At 41.5% G+C, this 20653-nt stretch overlaps 1 protein-coding gene across 1 annotated transcript in view; it reads left to right on the top strand.

Annotated features, from left to right (window-relative positions):
- Positions 1-17263, top strand: part of mrpl11 (mitochondrial ribosomal protein L11) — a 62303-nt gene extending 45040 nt beyond the window's left edge. Inside the window, exons 3-6 of the mRNA XM_082555202.1 lie at positions 1448-1543; positions 10713-10806; positions 11172-11331; positions 17041-17263. Coding sequence (XP_082411328.1) covers positions 1448-1543; positions 10713-10806; positions 11172-11331; positions 17041-17155 — 465 coding nt within the window. The 3' untranslated portion in view covers positions 17156-17263. The remainder of the gene's footprint in view (positions 1-1447; positions 1544-10712; positions 10807-11171; positions 11332-17040) is intronic.
- The last annotated feature ends 3390 nt before the right edge of the window (positions 17264-20653 follow it).

The following is a 20653-nucleotide window of genomic DNA, read 5'->3' as shown; positions in this document are numbered from 1 at the left end:
GGGCCGTCGGAGTCGGTGGGAGAGATCATTATCTGACATGAGCTTACAGAAGGGAAGGAACAGGAGCTGAATGTGTGAGGCAGAGCCCGAGGGTTTGCTTTGACTTCTACTCAACATCGCAGCCTTTATATTAATCCATATTTAATTAGACTTTCTTTTAGTGCTTGTTTACTCTTGCTGTGTTGTTGTAAGGGAGGCGGAGCAAGGGAAGGGCAAGGATAGAAGGTAGTGAGGTTGACATGGGATTACTATTAATAAATACAAGGGGAGGGAAGGTAGAGCCTAGTGAGGGCTCCAGAGACGAAGCTGTGTTTCTTTTCATTAGTAGGATATTGTAATTCAGATAGAACCCATCAGCTCAAACAACGACCTGCCGCAGTTCGTGTGATGTGCTGAAATTTCAATCAGTTTGTTATTGTGTTAGCAGATGCAAAGAAACGCCAGTGAGTAATGCGTAGTAGCATTTTAGACGCTGATGAGGCGATGCGGTTGTGTAGATCGAGCGACTGATTAGCATTCATCAGGTGCTTTTGAAGCCGTTAGAGGAGATGATGTTCAGAGAACTTTCTGCTCCGTTAACTTCAAATAAATGTCTTTCCCAACCTGTCGTTGGAGAATGTCTCGGGATGACTGACTTTTCATCAGATCCACTATTAGAGCTGCTCGGTGTGCTCTGTCATGGAGCAGTAGAAGCTCGTGAGTCCATTAAACTGCGTATTAAAAAAAAAACAGGCTTTTTCCTTCTCTCATTTCTAAAATGAACATTTCAATCAGTGTGTTGCCTTTGGGAAGGATGGCGGGTGAAGGTCAGTTTGAATTTCAGCAGTAATAATTAGATTCTTTATTAGTCTTTGCCACTGAATTCATCTCCAAAAAGGAGCGCTGCAAAGGAGCAGCGTTGGCCGGGTGTTGACTTAATGTCACCCATCCATTTTGCTTTCGCTCTGGTTGGCCTCGCAGGAGCTAGAAAATGGGAGCTCATTCATCACTGGGTTTCTCTGGCTCTGGGCCCCAACATGCATTCAGTCATAGCTCGAGTGACAAACACACACACACACATAAACACTTTGTCTGAAACAACAAAGGGGCTGTGTGCACACATGCACATCTCAGTGGGACGTGTAAAAAATGTCTCCAGCAAAATATCAACACAGACACACACTCACCCACCATATATACACACACATATATATATATATATATATATGAGTGTACAGTGTCACATGGCTGCTCTCTGAGCTGCTCACGTGTGAATACAGTCAGACCGCTGAAGGTTTCTGATTGATTGATTGACTGACAGCAGCACAGGCATCTGTATTCTGGCAGCACATTGTGACATGAGTGATGCTTTGCTGAATTTTTTTAAGAGCTCATACATTTTAAAGCAATCCTCCACCATGTTTATTTCCCTCTCTTCTCCACCCCCCCACCATTTTTCCCCATCCAGAAAGGAATCCCCATCGGGCAGTTCTGCAAGGACTTCAATGAGAAAACCAAGGAGCTGAAGGACGGCATCCCTCTCCCGATCAAGATCCATGTGAAGGTATGTCTGTGCAGCTCGCTGTGGGTTTGTCTAACCCCATCCCTGACCCATTACACATAGCACTTAGCGCCCCTCCCTAGCACGATTGTGGCTAATTCCACGAGCTGCATAACATTATCGCAGCACTTCCATTATTCATACTCTACCACGAAGTAAGCCATTCCATTTGCATTCATTAATGAAGCAATACCCAGAGGAACCTGCAGTCAAGAACCATTAAGTGCATGCAAGAGATGTGAATTACTCCAAAAAGAGGTGTTATGTTTGTAGTATTTATTTCACACAAGAACATATTTTTTGACTTCCTCATACTTCCCTCCCACCTTTTGTGTGCTGTGTCCTCGCTGCTCTCTGTGTGTTGTGTAATGAGGTTCACAAGGAGGGAAAGCCTAATCCTTTCAGAGGCGTGAATTTATTTTGACATGCAATATCCAGCAACAGCTCTGCCATCACATCTGGAGCCCTGCTTCTGTCTATCAGTGCAGTGCCATCTGCTGGTGATTTGTAGCGTTGCAGTTCAAGCTGCACAGTGTGTGTGTGCGCATTCTGCGTGTAATGTTTAGTGTGTGCGCATGCAACATGTGTCAGCCTCTGAGAGGATGTTTCTCTGCAGGCTTTCACCTCATCCTTGTCAGTAGGTTTAAGCACATCTTACAGTCCCTTTCATCTTACTTTAAAGGAACAAATTGACTTTTTCAGACATTCCACTTTTTCACTTTTCTTGCAGAGAGTCAGATGAGAAGATCGATACCACTGTCATGTCCGTGTGTGAAAGCCGGGAGGCAATTAGCTCAGTAAAAGGGCCGGAGGCAGGGGGGCAACAGCTATCCTGGCCTCGTCTGAAGTTAGAAAAAAGTGATGCTTCCATCATATTTCTTCAGACAAAAAGACCAAAAGCCTCAAAAAGCTGTCGTGCCAGCTCTTGGTCACAGCAGCTCTTTAAGCTTAGCTCTGACATGCTGAGTTGCAGCTGTAGACGATGAGAATGTCATTAATTTTTCAGGTGTTTGAAGCCAGATATTGTACAAATTAAAGTCTTGACCTGAAGAAGTCAGAAGATTGTCCAAATTATTACAATTCATCCTGAGTGGGGATGGATGTGAGGAAATACTTCTTATAGTTGTTGAGATATTTAAATCTGGAAGCACCACAGCTGTAGACTTGCATGAGTGAAACAGTAGTTTTGCAAGAGATATGCAGCACACCCCCAGCAAACACTGAAACAAAGTATTTAACCATTTGCTTGGGATAATGTGTATATGTTACAGAAACGCATGTCAGAACTTATTTAACAAATGTTAACTGTGATGTATTTGATGGCAGAGAGCAAATGATTCTCCAAAGGGTTTTTTGGGTTTTTACAGTCTTCTACACAGAACTCCTGATTATGAAGCAAGTAGTAAATGAATGAATAATTCCAGTCACATCTGAGAAGTCATTTGCTAATGCCATAGACTGTATCTAAAAGATGGGGAGGGGGGGACCTCCAGGCCTGGAAGTGAAGCCAAACCTGTTTTCTTTCTAATGACCAGTCGGTCGCTAAACAGAGGTCAGATTATATGGAAGTTTTTCATTCAGTTTTTTTCCTGTTCGGTTTTATAGTCTCAGTCAGTAGGTTAAAACATTATTAAACACAGCTTGAGAATTCATTTTAAAAATAAGCCAATTTAGAATCTCCAGTTAACCTAAGATCAGGCATGTCTTTGGACTGTGGGAGGAAGCCAGATTATCCGGAGTGAACGCACACAGAAATAAGACGAGCATGCAAACCCACACAGAAAGGCCTCAGCCAGATAGGGGAGTTAAACCGGGACGCTTTGAGGTTACGGGGCTAACCAACAAATCACCACAGTGTACACTGTGCCACCACAGTGTAAGTTGAAGTTTTAAAATAACATTTTTACACTGGCTGTGTTGAAATGTCTTTCCAGCATGCTACCTATGGTAAACAAACACAATTATCTGAGATAGTGTGGCCTAAACGTCAAAATGTACCAATAAGTAACAGCCTAAGATTACTATATAATATTGTCGCATGGAAACACTATGACGGTCACTTCCCATCATTATAGAGTGACCAGGCAGCTGGTGTGGTATGTAAAATGTTTTAAGTAAATAACAAATAACATTTAGAATTTTATTATTTCAAAACAAGGAACGACAAAAAGTAACCAAAACCAAATCCTAGGACTGGTATTGGTTCATACATAAATGGTACCGAAGAAGAAGACGCTGTGTCCAGTATCGTAGCTGTGTCCAAGTTCAGGAACCGCATCCTCCTCTGCCAGCATTTGTAGGCCGATTACGTTACAGCGACACGACAAAGACTGTCCAAATTCGAAGACTCCGACAAATGCGGCCCAGAAATGCGTCCTTCATTCATGCTGGAGAATTTACTCCGGTGTCCTGTTATATTTTAGATAGCAAGGAGCAGACGGCTGAGTTTATTAAACTTCACCGAAACAATCTGCAAATTTCATTAAAATTTAATAAACTATCATCTTGTCTTTATTTTTAGTTAGCACATACCGTAAACACTTCAAGCTGTAAGCTAATGATAGTTATATAACAGCAGATGCTGCTGGTGCAATAAGCTGTTTTGCGTCCAAAGGATGATGATCTGATTAGTCGACTAATCGCAAAAATAATCGGTGACTAGTCGACTATCAAAATAATAGTTTGTGGCAGCCCTAGTCGAGATCAAGCAAACAACATAAATCCTGTTAATTAATGAGTTTTAGATTTTATTTGGGCAAAACCAGCAAATCTGATCATCTGACTCTATATTATCTATAACCATATTCTCCAAAATGCCGAACTCCTCCTTAAACGTCAGTAGCTGTTCCTTTGCTCCCGCCCCCTCTTTATTATCCATCTTTGAATTTTCTGCTTGCTCATTTTGCTCGTCAGAAAAATCCCCGAGCAGGTGTTTTCTCTTCAGAAACAACAGCAGCTAATTGAACTCTTACAACCAACAGCTTTTCCACAGAATAAATGATCTTCCTTCCATCGAAAGGTCATATCGTGCGAGATAACATGTCTCCGATGACAAATCACCTGCTCCGCGGTGTTTTCTCAGCTCAGCCTGCACTTTATTGTCTCATGTTTGTTTAAATTTTTATGTGACAGAAAATAGATGATGCAAAGTACTCTCCCAAGATGGTTTAATGATTGCATTGGCTGTCATATTCTAGCTAATAAAAACCTCCAACCAGGGAATGAATCTGAATTTGGTGGGGGGGGAAAGCAGGGTCAGAATGACTCAGTGAGGCTGAAGAAATTATTTTTGTTTTGGTCCTGAGGGGAGGACGGAGAGGGTAAGCACATGGGGCTCGGGAGCAGATGTGCAGCAGCACTCGGCTGAACACGCACATAGTAGACAGAAAAATGGAAACGCCTCATGCAGATGGCTTAGATTACTTCAAAGTTAAGTGAGTCTAGTTCATGTAAAAAGCAGATGAAGTGGCACAAGGGATGTTAAAGCTGTGGAAAATGATAAATAAACACAGAAATATCACCCGACACTGCACTCCCCTCTGCTCTTTGTTTTGGTCAGTGGCCTTTTCTGTTCTGATTCAGCTCATCTGTGTTATTTTCATGCCACAGTAGGCGGATGTTCAGTGAAACAGCTCAGAAAAATCCACTGAACAGTAGATGCCCAGCACCGAACAGCAGCAGACTATCACTGTTAGCAACTATCAGCTGAACATAGTGGAGCATTTAGTGGATGAAGAGTCAGCTACTCCCCCGGAGGAGCTGGTGGAGCTAAACTAGAGCTAAAAAAGACTCCCAATTCCTCAAATGGCCTGAAAGATGTCTCCAAATCAATAAATACGCTTTGTATCTGCTGGATGTGTACATAAACAACTAAGGGACTCATACGGGAGCAACTTGTCAATCCCAAGGTAACCCTGCCCTAAATCGTGGCTGCATTGTGATTATGGTAGAGATCATAAATTACAACCGTACATCTTAACTGCACTAAAAAAAGACTTGAAACTACACCTGAGACCATAAACTCGCCAGGGAAATTTTTGCCGAGATCATAAAGCAAGTGAGAAGTAGGGTCATTTTCATTAAGGCTGCAGTGGAATAGTCCAAATAATCCCCTCCTATGTCTTCTTCTAATCACTTTTCCTCTGCCGTTGATGGAAAACTTCATCAAGTTAAAAAGGTGTGAAGGAGAAAGTTGGAGAATCCGACTGCTTAGTAATGAGACGGCAGATGTTGTTGAGTTGAGTCATTTAATCGGAAGGTCAGTGATTCAGTCTCGCTCCAGTCCGCATGTTGAAAGTCCGTGGGTGAGATACAGTATCAGAATGTGTCGGCACAGTACGAACACAGTGGATATTGACTTTGTAGTGTAAGAGTGGAAATCTAATCTATCGGAATACCAGTCTGTTAATCATCATCATCAAAAGCTTGTCCTCACACAATGTGTTTTTACTGCGTTGGTTCATGCAGGTCGCACAAATGAAAAGTAGCCTGTGACTGAAGTCAGATTAATTTACGATAATCCGAAAGGCTGCAGAACAGCGACGCTTAAGCTGAAGACATAACTAATGCAGCCCGATTTATGGGAAAATTCTAATAGAACATTTTCTTAAAATATAAACTTGCATTCTTCACACAAGGCAGCAACTTCATACAAAGTTTTTATTACAGCTGCATCCAGCATCACAGTTCTCCTGAGAGTTTAACACTGCACTTGACGCAACAAATTTTATTGTGACCAGCTTGCGATCATTTCGCCTTTGAAATGGTTGCCTCGAAAACCAGATGCAACCACTCTCGAAGACTGCGATAAAACGCCAGCAAGATTGGTTTGTGCCTGAATTGGGTCAAACTGGCAATTTCATGCGGTGATTAACTGTGATAAATTGTTAAAAATTGCAAATGTGTTGCCATCTGCATACATAGAAATTCACCAGCCTCAGAAACTGCATCACAGACCCTGCAGGTCTGCGATTTAATGACACAGGCGCTCAGCACTCGGGCTTATATGCGGAAATATGACCAATCGGCAACTCTTTGAATCAAGTCCCCAAACGCAAGTCGTGCACATTGTTGCAGACTGACTCAGATTGATCACAGTGTGCTGGCAATGTGTTTACAAATTAGACAGCACTCTGAATGATACAGAAGCTGGGAACGCACAGATAATGCAGACGATGCGACACCGAACAGAGGGAGACAGAGATGATGAAGAGGAGAGATAACAGGTGGAAGCCACGGCTGAAAACTGTAGAAACGACAAGACTGAGGGACGTAAACGGAACACAAGATAAAGAGAACAACAATTACCAAAATTAAACAAGACACAACTGAACGAGGAACAGGGGAGACAAAAATACAAAGACTAGAGGAACAGAATGGGAAAACTAAAGGGCTTTTACTAAGTAAACCTAAAGATTTCTGCAAATGAAGGCATGAAATAACCCCAAAAGGAACTTGTGTAAGGCAATAAACAAGATATAGAAATACCAGAAAGCTAAAGTCTAACAATGCAGAATATGAAACCCTAATTCAGAGATGAGTAGAAATACAAAGTGAGATTGAGGTTCCGTCCTATCAGGTGACCTGTGCGCTTGTCTTGTGATTGAAAGTGGTCAGCCACTTTCAAGGTTGAGGGTGTTACATGCTCGAGCTCTGGGTAACTAGTTGGTCACGGCAGCTACTTGCAATCGGTGGCTGGATGTGAAAAAACATAAAATTTTTCTTCCTAGTTGCAAGGAGGTTGCTGTCCTACTTTTATTCTAATGCAGCTGAGGCATTAAAAGGTTCACAGTGAACCAGCAGGTTATGGCATAAATTTTTTCCATAACAGAAAAAGACAAAATAATAAGCTGCCTTGTTGATCGGTGCAGTAATTGACATCATAACCTTGAAAACATCTTATTTGAAATAAAGGTTCTCACAGTGGAATAAAGAAAATGTAAATTCTTCAAATCCACAGGGTAGGATTAATACTGTGAATTAATTCGCCCTTAAAACATGAAGCGCACTGCCTCCAGACCCCGAAGAAGATCGACTAATATGCGATTATCTTTGCTTTACTCATGTGATAATAAAAGCTTTTTAACTTTTTGCAATTTAATGGGCCTTAAGTTGAATTTCCAGAAAAGTCCTAATCTTGTGAGAAGTAGGACCAAGCTATGTTTTTATATTGCTGCGTTAAGACTTTCAGCAAACTCAGCAGTACAGGGAAACCAAATGACTCAAGACTGTGTTTGAAGATTATCCGCCATGTTCAATTATCTGAGTTAAGAAGGTTAATCTGTTTGTTCGTTCAAACCAATTAGACGAATGTCGTAATTCTCCGCCAGAGTTGCTCTCGTGATGCGTGGTGACGGCTTCAGAGCAGACTTTAAAGAGTCACGCTGGAAGGTAGAGCTGCTTCTGACGTCTTACCTCAAAATCTAATTTCAAAATGAGTCGGAAAGAGTTTTCGAACTCGACGAGCTGCTGTGAATGTTAGCTCAGCTGCTGCAATTAGATTTAATTTGTGCTCCTCATGCATTAGCACGCATTCGGTTCACAGAGTCGTTTTCTGAAAAAATAATTAGACGGTGATGTTTGCAAAACCCAGGAGGCCGCTTCAAAAACCTCCCCTATTATTCTGCATGAAAATGTTCAGTCCAGTGCATGAAAATAAATTTTTTTAACCAGTTTCTTGCTCCTCACAATGATGATGTCAGGTCACAATCACCGGCCACTTTATCAGGTAGACCTTTTCAATTGCTCGTTGACATAAATATCTAATCAGTCAGGGAGCAGCGAGTCAGTGCTTTAGGCACATAGACGTGGTCAAGATGACCTCGTTTAAGTTCAAACGGAGCATTAGAAAATGAAGAGAGGTGAATTATGTGACTTTCTGTGTGGCATGGTTGCTGTTGCCAGACAGGCTGTGTGAGTGTTTTACAAACCGTTCTGCTGGGATTTTCACACTGCTGTCTGTAGGGTTTACAGATAATGGTCTGAAAAGAGAAAATACCCAGTGAGAAGCAGCAGTCTGGGTAAAAATGCCTTGTTGATGCTAGAAGTCAAGAGTAAAATGGACAGGCTGCTTCTAGTTGGTAGGAAGGCAACTCAAATAATCAATCATTTCAACCAAGGTATGCAGAAGAGCATCTCTGAATGCACAAGAAGTGGAACCTCGAAGCAGATGAGCAGACCTCACTGGGTGGCACTCCTGTCAGCTAAGAACAGGAAACAAACTACAGTTCACAAAGACTCACCAAAATTGGAGAATTGAAGAAAAAATGTTGCCCGTGATGTGACGAGTCTCGATTTCTGCTTTAACATTCAGATGTAAGCGTCAGAAGCCGGTGCAAACAACATGAAATTGTGGATCTGTCCTGCCTTGTAGACGTTTGGGGTGATATTTCCATGCCCCACTTTAGGTCCATTAGTAACAAACACCACAGCCTGCCTAAATATTGTTTCTAACCATCTGTCCATCCCTTTATGACCAGTGCACCAATCTTCTGATGGCTGCTTCCAGCAGGATAACCCATCATGCCACAAAATTCAAATCATCTCAAACTGGTGTCATGAACATGATAATGGCTTCACTGTACTCAAATGGCCTCCACAGTCACCATGGCATGGGATAGAAGATTCACATCATGTCAATATGGACCAAAATTCTGAATAAAGGCAGTTCTGAAGGCTAAACGGGTCCACCGGGTACTAGCAAGGTGTACCTAATAAATTGACCAGTGAATGTACCTGACACGTCACAGCAGAAACTGTCATGACCCTCCATTGTACCATTGTGCCATTGAAACAACCCAATTTGCTCAGCTGTTTTCTGGATTGGGAGAGAACTCTCTTTCTATTAATGATTGTTTAAGTGCCATTTCACTCACAATGTCTCTGCTGACCTCAGTGACGCTCAGTAGACGCGTGTTAGTCATGTCCTGGGCAGCTTTAATCTCTTTTTGGCCGAGCCTGTGGGCTTTGGCTGTGCATATCCCATAACATCATGGTTAAAGTTCTCTTGCTGCATGAAGTCGTTTCATGAATTTAGGCTTGTTAAAGGCTGTACTGTGTTTTAATGTCATCGCCCTGCCAACATCCAAGTTTGTGATAATTCAAAAACAAGGTGATGTAGGAGCTTCAAATTGATACTGTAGCTAGGGCTGTGCGATATGACCAAAATCTCATATCCCGATATAAGAATTCTATCGTCCTGATAACGATATAAATCACAAAAATGGAACATTTTCTGTAAATTCTGTGAATCTCGGGCAGCTCGACTTGCGGGAAGTGTTTCCAGCTGCGCCTCATGTAGCTGGAGTCGAGTGTTTTAACCGATGCATGAAACGATACATTTTTAGACATAAGTTGTAACAGCCGCCGTTTTCTTTGTGAGTATTTATTACACGACGTGCTGCGGGGAAAAGCCTGTTCTAACGTTTGAGTCTAAGGTTTATTTTCTAACACTTGACGGCTGCTCTTTCACGTGATTCAGTTTATTTTGAAAAGTCTCAACAGGATCTTGAGCTTTATTGTGAAAGGTTTATGTGGAACATAAACAAGCAGACACGCGATGCTGTTACCGTCGTTGTTGCTAACCACAACACATGAAAACAGGCGCTTGTGCGTCCATAGTGTGGTTATATAAAATATAAGAGAAAGAGAGAACTTTAAGAAATTAATATAGCCACTACAGTGACCATCAAAACCATGAAAAAATATTGCCGTAAACAGTTTATTTTGCGACACCACGAAACAAACGATAGCGTAAAATGAAACGATAGACGTTTTTATATCGTCATCCGATATATATCGTTATATCGAACAGCCCTAACTGTAGCTGTATCTACTAAAAATCTTGGACGAGTTTGAATCTCAGAGTTTCTGAATGTGATAACTCAAGAATGGGGTGACATAGGATTTTGGTGCCAGTATTTTTATTTTTTCCAGGGGGATGAAAACACACTGGTGTTAATTTGGGGGAAATAATAATTATGATCTCTGTTAAACACTGTCCCATGTACTTTGGCTGTCCTAAAGCACAAAGCAATACCGAATATAGGGTCAAAATCAGGATGTTAAAATCTTGGTTACAATAATATTTATACATTCTGCAAAATCTCATGTATTCACACTCTCAGGGGTTTCATGGGTGTTAATATTGGGTGTCTCTCTTTTTCCCTCTCAGCCTGACAGAACGTATGACCTGACGATCGGCCAGCCCACGGTGTCTTACTTCCTCAAACAAGCGGCAGGAATTGCAAAAGGAGCTGGAAAGACGGGTGAGAGGTCTTGCCTCAGTCATGTATCTGCTCTTACTAAAGTTTTCACCTGCTGTGTTCTGGACACGTCTCTTCATGGACTCGGATTTGAGCTTTGCTGCGATTGATGTTAAATTCATGACATATGGGGAAACGCTGCGGCAGAGGTGGGAAGTGGCAAACATGGTGTGTTAGGGAAAGAGAATTATGGATTTTCACGTTTTATGCTTCAAGCTACCTTCAGCTGACTCCTGCAACGCTGACGTACTCACCTGTGCACACAGATTTCCAACTCGCTTTGCCCTCCTTCAACCTTTCTTGATACATGTAGTGAATTTTATATTGTTTTATTTATGCTTCGCCCTCTGTTTTGTGTGTGCGTCAAGGTCACGAGACGGCGGGGATGGTGTCCGTCAGAGCAGTGTATGAAATCGCACAGGTGAAAGCTCAGGACGAGTGCTTCAAAATGAGGAACGCCTCCCTTGAGACGGTTGTGAAAAGCATCATCGGCTCAGCTCGCTCCCTGGGCATTAAGGTTGTCAACAAGTAAGTACCAATTCTGTACTTGGTGTACTTCTAATCTCATTTTATTGAGCTATCGGGAAGCACAAATCAAATGTTTCAGTGCAGTGAAAGAATCCCAACAAGTGTTAGGCTGAACAAGAGTGAGAGTACCAGATGGAGAAAAGCAGGCAGGGGAATTTAAGTCTTCATCCGAGCTTTTCAGTTCTGGGAATTCAACTGCCCACAGTTTGCTGTGAGGTGAAAAACTTCTGAAAACATATGAAGAAAAGCTGTTGACATAGTGGGGTGAAATGCATCCAGAGTACTGATCCTTTCTTGCTAGATTCCTCCAAACTTCCTCCTGTTAGGATCCAGTGCAAACCCACTGATGCACGGCAAACTGAACGCAGGATAATGTAGAAGGGAATTAAAAAGATCAGCAGTTTTTCAACAACACCGAATCTAGGTTTTTCAGACAGGATCAGACTGATATCCTTATCCTTATTTCATTTCATTTCATTTCATTTATTTATTTATTTTTGCCGTAAACAGACACAGAGCAGTGAACAAACAAGAGTGTGCCAGATGGTAATACATACGGAGTATTGACATTATGAAAACAGAAAATAACCAAAATATATAAGAAGGACTCCGTACACTGTTGGGTTAAGAAATAAGTAAAGCTCATTGCTTGTGAGAGGTAATATATCAAGAACAGGCCCCCACATCCTATTAAATCTACCCTGAGTATTTGGTTTACACACAGGTAATTCTTCTATTTGTATAACAAATAACATCTCCAGTGTGCAAAGGTGGGTGGAGAAGAAAAGAATCAGTTTATTGGCAACCAGCATTCACAGAAGCAGAGCGATCTGGATATGAAAGTTAAAAGGTTTCTACAGAGCATCCAGAAATTTCCAGTATGTTGTTGGGTTTAATGTCTTTGGACAAGGCGGATGACAAACACTGGAAAATTTCTATTCAATACTCGCATAACGTCAGGCAGAACCAAGGAAGATGTGCGAGGACCCCCTCAGTGAGGCGACATTGGTCACACTGTGAGGACACAGATGGAAAAGATGGAAAGCTGGGTTTTGTTTCAGAGTAATACAACCTGTGCATCACCCTGCACTAAATCAATCTGTAGCTCACATTAACTTATGAATAAATAACATTGCCTTTTCCCAAAACAGTTGGCTGACAGTTGTGTGTTTGTGACCTTGGCCCAGTATAAAAGCTGAAGAGACAGCAGTGAAAAAGCAATCAGCAATCTGAAATCGGGTGTTTGCAACCTGGAGAGAACAGGAAACACTGTTTTATAAGTAGGAAATGTTTCCTTACCGCAGTGTCCGAATTGAAGAAAAGTCTGCATTCCTTCTAAACTTTACTTTTTTAGACAGTTTTGCCTTTATTGGACAGTGAAGATCAAAGGAAGGTGGGAGAAAGAGCAGGGGATACATGCAGCAAAGGGTCGAGGGCTGGACTCAAACCCGGCCAAGAGGCATGTGGTCGCCTACTCACCCAGTGAGCTAAACTCGTGCTCAACCTTCAGTCTTTCTAATGACCTGAAGGGAATGATTCATCTGTTTGGAGAAACTAATTTAGATTACATAGCAGACTATGAGAAAATAACCCTATTACTTATTAGGATGGGGTTTTTTGGGGGGGGGGGGTTTGTTAGCATCCACGTTATAAAAGACAACAGCAGCCAACACGACAGTCCAACAGCCAGTCAAACATTGTAACATATGGGGGTATAGAGAAAGGCAGAAATGTGCAGTTAAGCAGGATTTCAGCAACATCATGCTGTCTTGTAAGACAAACCAAGCCGCTACAATAACACAATCAAAGACCCAATGAAACGGTTTTCCTTCCAATTTGAAGTGCATTCTTGTCGCTACATTTTCAGACTCTAACAAAACGGCCTCAGCATCCGTTCACTTATCACGGTAGATATTCATCAGTCCTCTCAGTCGACCGCCACTCATCATACTCCTGAGATTCAAACAACTGAAGCAGCGCTCAGTGCTGGCAGTAGATGTGGACAGAGGTCACTAATGGAAGCCTCCATGGTTCAGACTCCACATCATAACACTATCAGCGGTAACTTTTGCAGACTCTAAACATAATCCTAACGGCTTAATACAGTTTGTTTTTTGTTTTCCAAAAACCCAGAGAACAAAAAGTTCCTTCTAAGCTGCTTGTTTGCCTTCTAACACCCAGAACACATGAAGTCCAACATTATATGCAGTTACATTAAGACCAGACAACGTTCGCACATGTTTGCATCCCAACATTTGTGAAAAGATATAAACCCAGAGAGAGGTTCTGATTTTGTTAAAATTGTGTTTATGAGATGATTAAAAAAATAACTCGCAGGATACTCCAAACTTGATTTTATAGCTTAGTACATTAATGCAAGAAATGTATCGTTTTAATCAAGAGTTTGAATTTTTATTTAATCCTCCATGTAAATTTAAAGTCCCATTGTGGAGGAAAACAGACGATGAAGCGAAATGTGCTCTGCCGCTCGCTTACCTGGTGATTGACAGGTTGCTGCTGGATGAGTCTGCGGTTTCCTCGGGTTCTCAGTTAGATTCATCCCTCACGTTTGACGTCTGGACTCATTAAAAACAAAGATGCTCAGCTCAAGGCTTCAAAACCAGTGTTCAAACACCAGTGGGTAATGTCAAGGTGGACATCATTTTATAGAGTCTGTGGATGCTGTAAATGTGGCCACTGGATGCCAGACTGACTCTGTCAGACACACAGAGACAGCAGACATTGTGAACATTGTTTGCAGTGGCTCCAAACAGTCACCGTAGGGTTGTTTTTGGAGTGCTTTTGATTGGCTATTAGACATACTGAAACCCAACACCTGAGACCTTCTTGCAGTGCGAGGTGAGTCATTGCACGGACCTGTAAAAGCCCCTAGTCCTTTAATAATGAGTATCGAGCTAATGCAGCTGCACATTACACAATTAGACTTCATTAAGACAAATTAGAAAAATGTGCAGAAACAGTCTGCTAATATGCTAAAATGTTAAAAACTATAAATCGAGCAGGGTTCCAGGGTTATCATTTGAATACTTAACACTGTTATACAATATCTACAACCAGTGTATCACATCACACCTGGCATTCAGTGCTGAACTATGATCTTTTATTCTGAATGTTTGTGACTGACGTGATTTGGCTGCTGCTACGATGAAAAAGTATTTGCCCCCTTTCTGGTTTCTTAGGTTTTTGCATATCTGTCCCAAATACATATTTCAGATCATCAAACTAATTTTAATATCAGACAAAGATAACCTGAGTAAATGCATTTTTTAAATGATGATTGCTAAATCTAAACCTGGTGTGAAAAAAACAACTTCTTTCTTCTTTGCTAACTCATTAGTTAATTGTGATTAACCAATTTGTTGTTGTTTTAGAGAGCTGGGTTCACTTTCACCTGCCACACTCAGGACTGATTACTACCAGATTTTTTTTAATAAAGAAACCACTTAAATAGAACCTGTCTGACAAAGTGAAGGAGGCTAAAAAATCTCAAAAAGAAACACATCATGTCACAATTTAAAGAAACTCAAGCAAAGTCTTTGACACCTGTCAGTCTGGAAAGGGGTACAAAGTCATTTCTAAGGTCTTGATACTCCAGTGAACCACAGTGTGAGATCCATTATCCACAAATGAAAAAACCCCAGAACAGTTATGAACCTTCACAGGAGCAGTGACCTACCAAAATTACTCCAGGAGATCACAAAAGAACCCAGAACAACATCTAAAGAACTGTTGTCCCAAATTGCCTCAGTTAAGGTCAGAGTTCATGATTCAACAATAAGGAAGAGACTTGATTTCCATGGGAGAGGTCCAAGGAGAAAACCACTGCTGACCAAAAAAGAGCACAAAGGCTTATCATTGCCAAAAAGCATCCTCATGATCCCAACGACTTTTGGGAAATTATTCCTTTCCCAAAAGTTGAACTTTGAAGATTTGTTACATTTGGCATAAAACTGAGTTCACGAAAAGAACTTCATACCAACAGTCATGGTGGTCGTAGTGTAATGGTATGGGGCTGCTTTGCTGCTTCATGACCTGGAATTCTTGTTGTAAATTCCAGAAATGTGAATTCTGCAGAAAATCTTCAAGGAGAATGTGCAGGCATTACACGGTTACACAGCAGGAAATTATCAGCAAGTCCACCTCTGGATGGCAATAACATAAAATGACTTAGGGCCTAGCCAAAGTCTGGACTTAAATCCAACTGAGGTGCTTTAGTATGAGCTTAAACACACCGCCCGTGCCCAACGACGCTACAGTGTGGCTGAATTAAAACAATTCCGGAAAGAAGAGTGACCCATTGTAGGACATCACTAACACTTGATGGCAGTTCTTGCTACCAAGGGCGGCACAACCAGTTATTGGGTTGTGCCACCCAAGCTGTCTTCTTCCTCATGGAAGTAAAGAGTCGATGTTAAAAGAAAGTGAATTTTCTTGCTGTAAACTACATGGTTAGGGCGGTAGCAGTTCATTTTTAAGCGCAAAGGTGTTTCCATAGTGAAAAATGTGAAACCCAAATGTTTGAGTGAAAAAAGAGGCACAATCTGGTGTGATAGTTAAATCAATTACATTTTGTTTTCTGTTTAAATTCTAATTACAAATTCACTGCTTAAGGAAAACAAATAGCGTTAGTAGTTTACAGTACAAAGAGAAACATGTTAAAACGCTCAGTTTTTGCTCCAGGTGTTAAAGGGTTAACTTGCAAATTGGGTTCTGAGTGTGTATTATGATTACACTATGAAAGCAAAATATGCTCAAAGTCAGTATGCATACCCTTGATTTTCCAATGTGCTCTTAATGGGCTCACCCACAATGTAGTTCAGAGAGGCGGTGGAGGAGCTGCCCACAGCTGCGGGGGGAAAAAAAGAGAAGTGTGGACAGTCATTAAAAAGCTCCGCAAACAAGCCTGAAAACACAAAATAACTAGTAGACCTTTGGAGAGAAGTGATTTGTTTCCTGTGTGGGATGAAAGTTTGATTCCAAGGCTGCAGAGGTTTCTGTTAGAATAAAACGACTAAACGTGTTTTTTTTTCCATATACTGACTGCAAACGCAGCATGCCGAAGCACGGCGTGTCGTTTATAGTGACTGTAGAGGTAGTATATAGTGCCAAATCAGAGAAAAAATGGGATGTTATGAGTTTGTACGTGTTGCTTTGGATTGCTTTTAGACGAAGCGACACAAACCTGTTCGCTTTGCGTTTCTTTTTATCCTTCAAGATCTTTATCATTTATGACGTGCACAGCATTTCATGTATATTTTTTTTTATAACGTAGTTTAGTATTCAGGCTCTATCATCTGCTTCTGCCGCTTCCATTTCTACTTCAGCTAATAGTGCTGTATTTTTCCCAGAATCAGTTTCTCCCCCTTGCTTAGAACCTAACTTGTCTCGTGGCTGCAGTGCATTTTGATTTATTGGGAGTACTGTCAGTGAAGAAATTGGTATCTCTGCCTTTTTGTACAATGAAATTTTCCCTGGATGGGTTGCTGAACACTGCTGCATTGTGGTGAGCTCCGAGAGAAGTCGGTGCTCTTTCATTCAGGGGACTGAAAACAAAAAGGGGTTTGGAGTTAATGTTGCAGATAGCTGAAGGATTTCTCCTGTCAAGTTTAAAAAATAAGGGTGTATCTCTGTCCTCATCTCCAATCTTCCTTTTCTCTCTCTCTCTCTCTTCCTCATCCTCCTCTCCAGTCTATCAGCTGATGAGTACAAAGTCTTCCTGGAGCAGCGAGAGGAGAAGTTGAAAGCGGACGCTGTGGCAGCAGCAGCCGCTGCCGCCGAAGCTTTAGCGGGCAAGAAGAAATGAAGTCCTGTAACATCCCTGCATTTCTCTTTATATTCATTTTATACATTCATGCAAAAACACTGTTAATGTGTGTGTGTCTGAACTTAATAAACACAACGTGTTACACGACACCCTTTCCTTGTCTTTCTGATATTAAAACTTCCCTTTAATGGCATACAGCTTAATTTAAGCGTTTACATCGCCTACATTTCAGCAACAACACCCAGTTAGATTTTAAAAATATTTACGAGCCTGCGTGATTAATTTCCTTCCAGCTCATCTAATGAAAATGTAATTTCTCTGTCATGGAAGGATTTGTATATTCAGTCTCTTTGATGTTATTATCTATTATTAACACTTCTGGAGGCAGTTTGGGTATTTGACAGGTTGTGCATATGGTTTCCTGCGCATTTCAAATGTTTTTCTATCTATCAGGGATCTGAGGGGTTCAGCACATTAATTATTGCACAAATCACAGGGACCTCGGGCGGTGAGAGAATTATTGACTTTCAGACGAATCTTATCGTTCTTCAAACTTCTGTTGTTCAAATTAATGACTTTTAACTCCTTAAACTTTGTTTAAATGTGTTTGGTCTGCCAGTGCTGACACAGCTCGTTAGGTGTAACTGTCAGTCAAATAATTTGAGTAAAAATTATAATTATTCAGCTCGTAAAATATGAGGAATACTTTCGTTTATCTGTACTTATTTACTGTGTTGTTGAACTGCTCATGGAACATAACAGGCAATTTAAAGTTAAGACCTTTTACTTTGATTTTTTATTTTTATTTTTTGCTTATTTATGATGTTTTAAAACCCTAAATTATTACTTTACTTTATCCTCATTTTTATTCTATCAAATCAAGATAAACTAGCATAACTCTCAGGAATCTCTAGGGCAGGGGTCCCCAATCCCAGTCCACGGGGGCCGGTGTCCCTGCAGGTTTTAGATGCGTCCTTGATCCATCACAGCTGATTTAAATGGATAAATTACCTCCTCAACATGTCTTGAAGTTCTCCAGAGGCCTGGTAATGAACTAATCATGTGATTCAGGTGTGTTGACCCAGGGTGAGATCTAAAACCTGCAGGGACACCGGCCCTCGTGGACTGGGATTGGGGACCCCTGCTCTAAGGTTTACAGAGTGTGGTCTGAAAAACTGAAAATATTAAGTGAGCAGCAGTTCTCTGGTTGATGCCTCCTTGATGCCAGAGGTCAGACTGCTTCTAACTGATAAGAAGGGGACAGAAACTTAAATAACTGCTCACTACAACTAAGGTATGTAGCCTCTTAGAATGCACGACATGCTGAACCTTGAAGCAGATGGGCCTCAGCAGCAGAAGACCACACCGGGCGCCACTTCAGTCAGATACGAACAGGACACTGAGGCTACAATTTGGATGGCCTCACCAAAACTTGGACAAAAGACTGAGCACGTTGCCTGATCTGATGAGTCTGCTGTCACGTTCAGATGGTGGGATCAGAATTTGGCAAAGACAGAATGAAAGCCTTGCATCATCCTGCCGTCCTCCCTCACATCAACGGTTCTGGCTGCTGGTGCTGTAATCGTGCGGAGGATATTTTCTTGCCTCACTTTGGACCCCTTAATACTGAGTGGCGTTAGCACTAACAGCCTACCTGAGTATTGTTCCTGAACCTTTATGACCACAGGGGTACACTGTAGCTGTATTTGGAGACTAGCAATTGTTGTTGTTTTTTTGTTTTGTTTTTTCAAATGTCATTATTTCATGTTTTTTGATCAAAAGCAAAAAAATAACATAATTAAAAGAATTACTAGGTATATTCTCAGGTAGAAATAAACATGGTTACTTGCAGAAATGATCAACAGTTGCAATCATTGGCTGTTGCTAGAAGAGGAGTAATTGCTTGTTTATGTATTTTTTTTTTTATACGTGAATTTTGCACACACTGATCACCGATGAGGTGATAATAATTAGAGCAACTCCATATCATGCAATGCTGAATGGTTCTAATTGGGTTCTGGGATTAATATTGATATTATTTTAACAAATAACCACATTTCTCCAAAAAGCCCTCCACTGAGGCTGAGACCTCCCTCTGCTCTGCTATGGTGACTCTGAAAATATCTCCACCAAGAAGCAGTGGAGATGATGTGGATCTAGATTCCTAACTTCCCAGGTCGACTCCCAATCTAATATATGATGAACTAGGCTGATCGGTGGAGGCCCCACCCTCCAACCCACAACAGCCTATTGCTGGCAGTCCCAAACACCACAGATTCCCCCAGGTGACATCTCTCTTTGCTCAACGCGATAATAATAACAAGTTTTTAATGTTGTGGCTCATCAGTGTATATCACAAAGATATTGGTATCCAAGTATACTCTTTAATCCGTGATAATGCAATAATAAGACCACCCTTATCATCCAGTTTCACATTAGCTGTGTCTATACTCCAGGTTAAACAGTGGAGATTGGATCTTAGTTGCACCTGGAATTTGATTTGGTTAATTTAGCTTGAAATATAAAACAGTTCTCTCCTCATTAGCTCTTTTCTCGCATGGCTTCATCCACAGCGTATACTGTACTACACAGCATGCTCCTCTTGTTGCAGTGCTTGTCTTTGCCAGGAGATAGCAGCAGTTAGCTTTGCTGTACTCCCTCCACTCACCTCCATCATCAACACTGCAGCAGGTACTAGTGGAACAAAATGTTCACTTGCAGAGAAAGGGTGGATGTTTAAGCCTGTGCTTCAACGTGTACATTAAAGGCTTATTTTTTCTGCTTCGTGGCACTGATAGTGAGACCTGAAAGGAAAAGATCCATCCATCTATATTCACTTATATAAATAATCATATATGTATTATGATTTAAAGAAAGCAGCAAATGGATGTTTGCATGTTTGTTATTTTTCAGTTTTGTCATATCTGGTTATGTCCATTTTTTCCACTGTGTGACAGTTTGTCCCATATCCCTCCGTACTGTACCTCTAATTTTAGCCTCTGCTCACTCCTTCTTTGTCTCCCCTCTCTCTCCAGCCCTCCCCTCTCTGATCCTTCAGAATAGAAGCTGAGAATAGATGGGAGGCTGTTTCAGTCAGAGCACTTGAGCAGGAATGCCTATATATGGAGTCTTACACCACGCCAAGCGCTGACAGAGTTGCAGGTACATCAGTGAATGTGGGCTACTGTGATTTATAAAGAGGGGTGGCGGGGGGGTCATATGCCTACTATTATGTGTGTGTGCGTGTGCATCATCATAAGTGGGAGGCCAACCGTGTGTGCCAGCGTGCATGCAAAAACCTCGATGCCAAGTGTGTGCGTCAGTGTGAGTCAGATAGTGTCTCATTCTGTCTCGTCATGTGTGTGCGTCAGTGCTGTTGCTGAGCGAAACTCGCTCCAGGGGAAGAAATGGAGGAGAGCGAAAGGGGGGAGGGAGGAGAAGAGGCAGGGATGGTGGGATGATGATGGTGATGATGATGATGATGATGATGTGGCTGAGGGAGGAACAGGGGGGCTTGACTATGACGACACAAGTGCA

This window comes from Aulonocara stuartgranti (genome assembly GCF_965226115.1).
Source record: "Aulonocara stuartgranti genome assembly, chromosome: 2".
In the NCBI taxonomy this organism is placed as follows: Eukaryota; Metazoa; Chordata; class Actinopteri; order Cichliformes; family Cichlidae; genus Aulonocara; species Aulonocara stuartgranti.
Note: the sequence above shows the minus strand (reverse complement) of the source record. Positions and strands in the feature narration are given on the sequence as shown.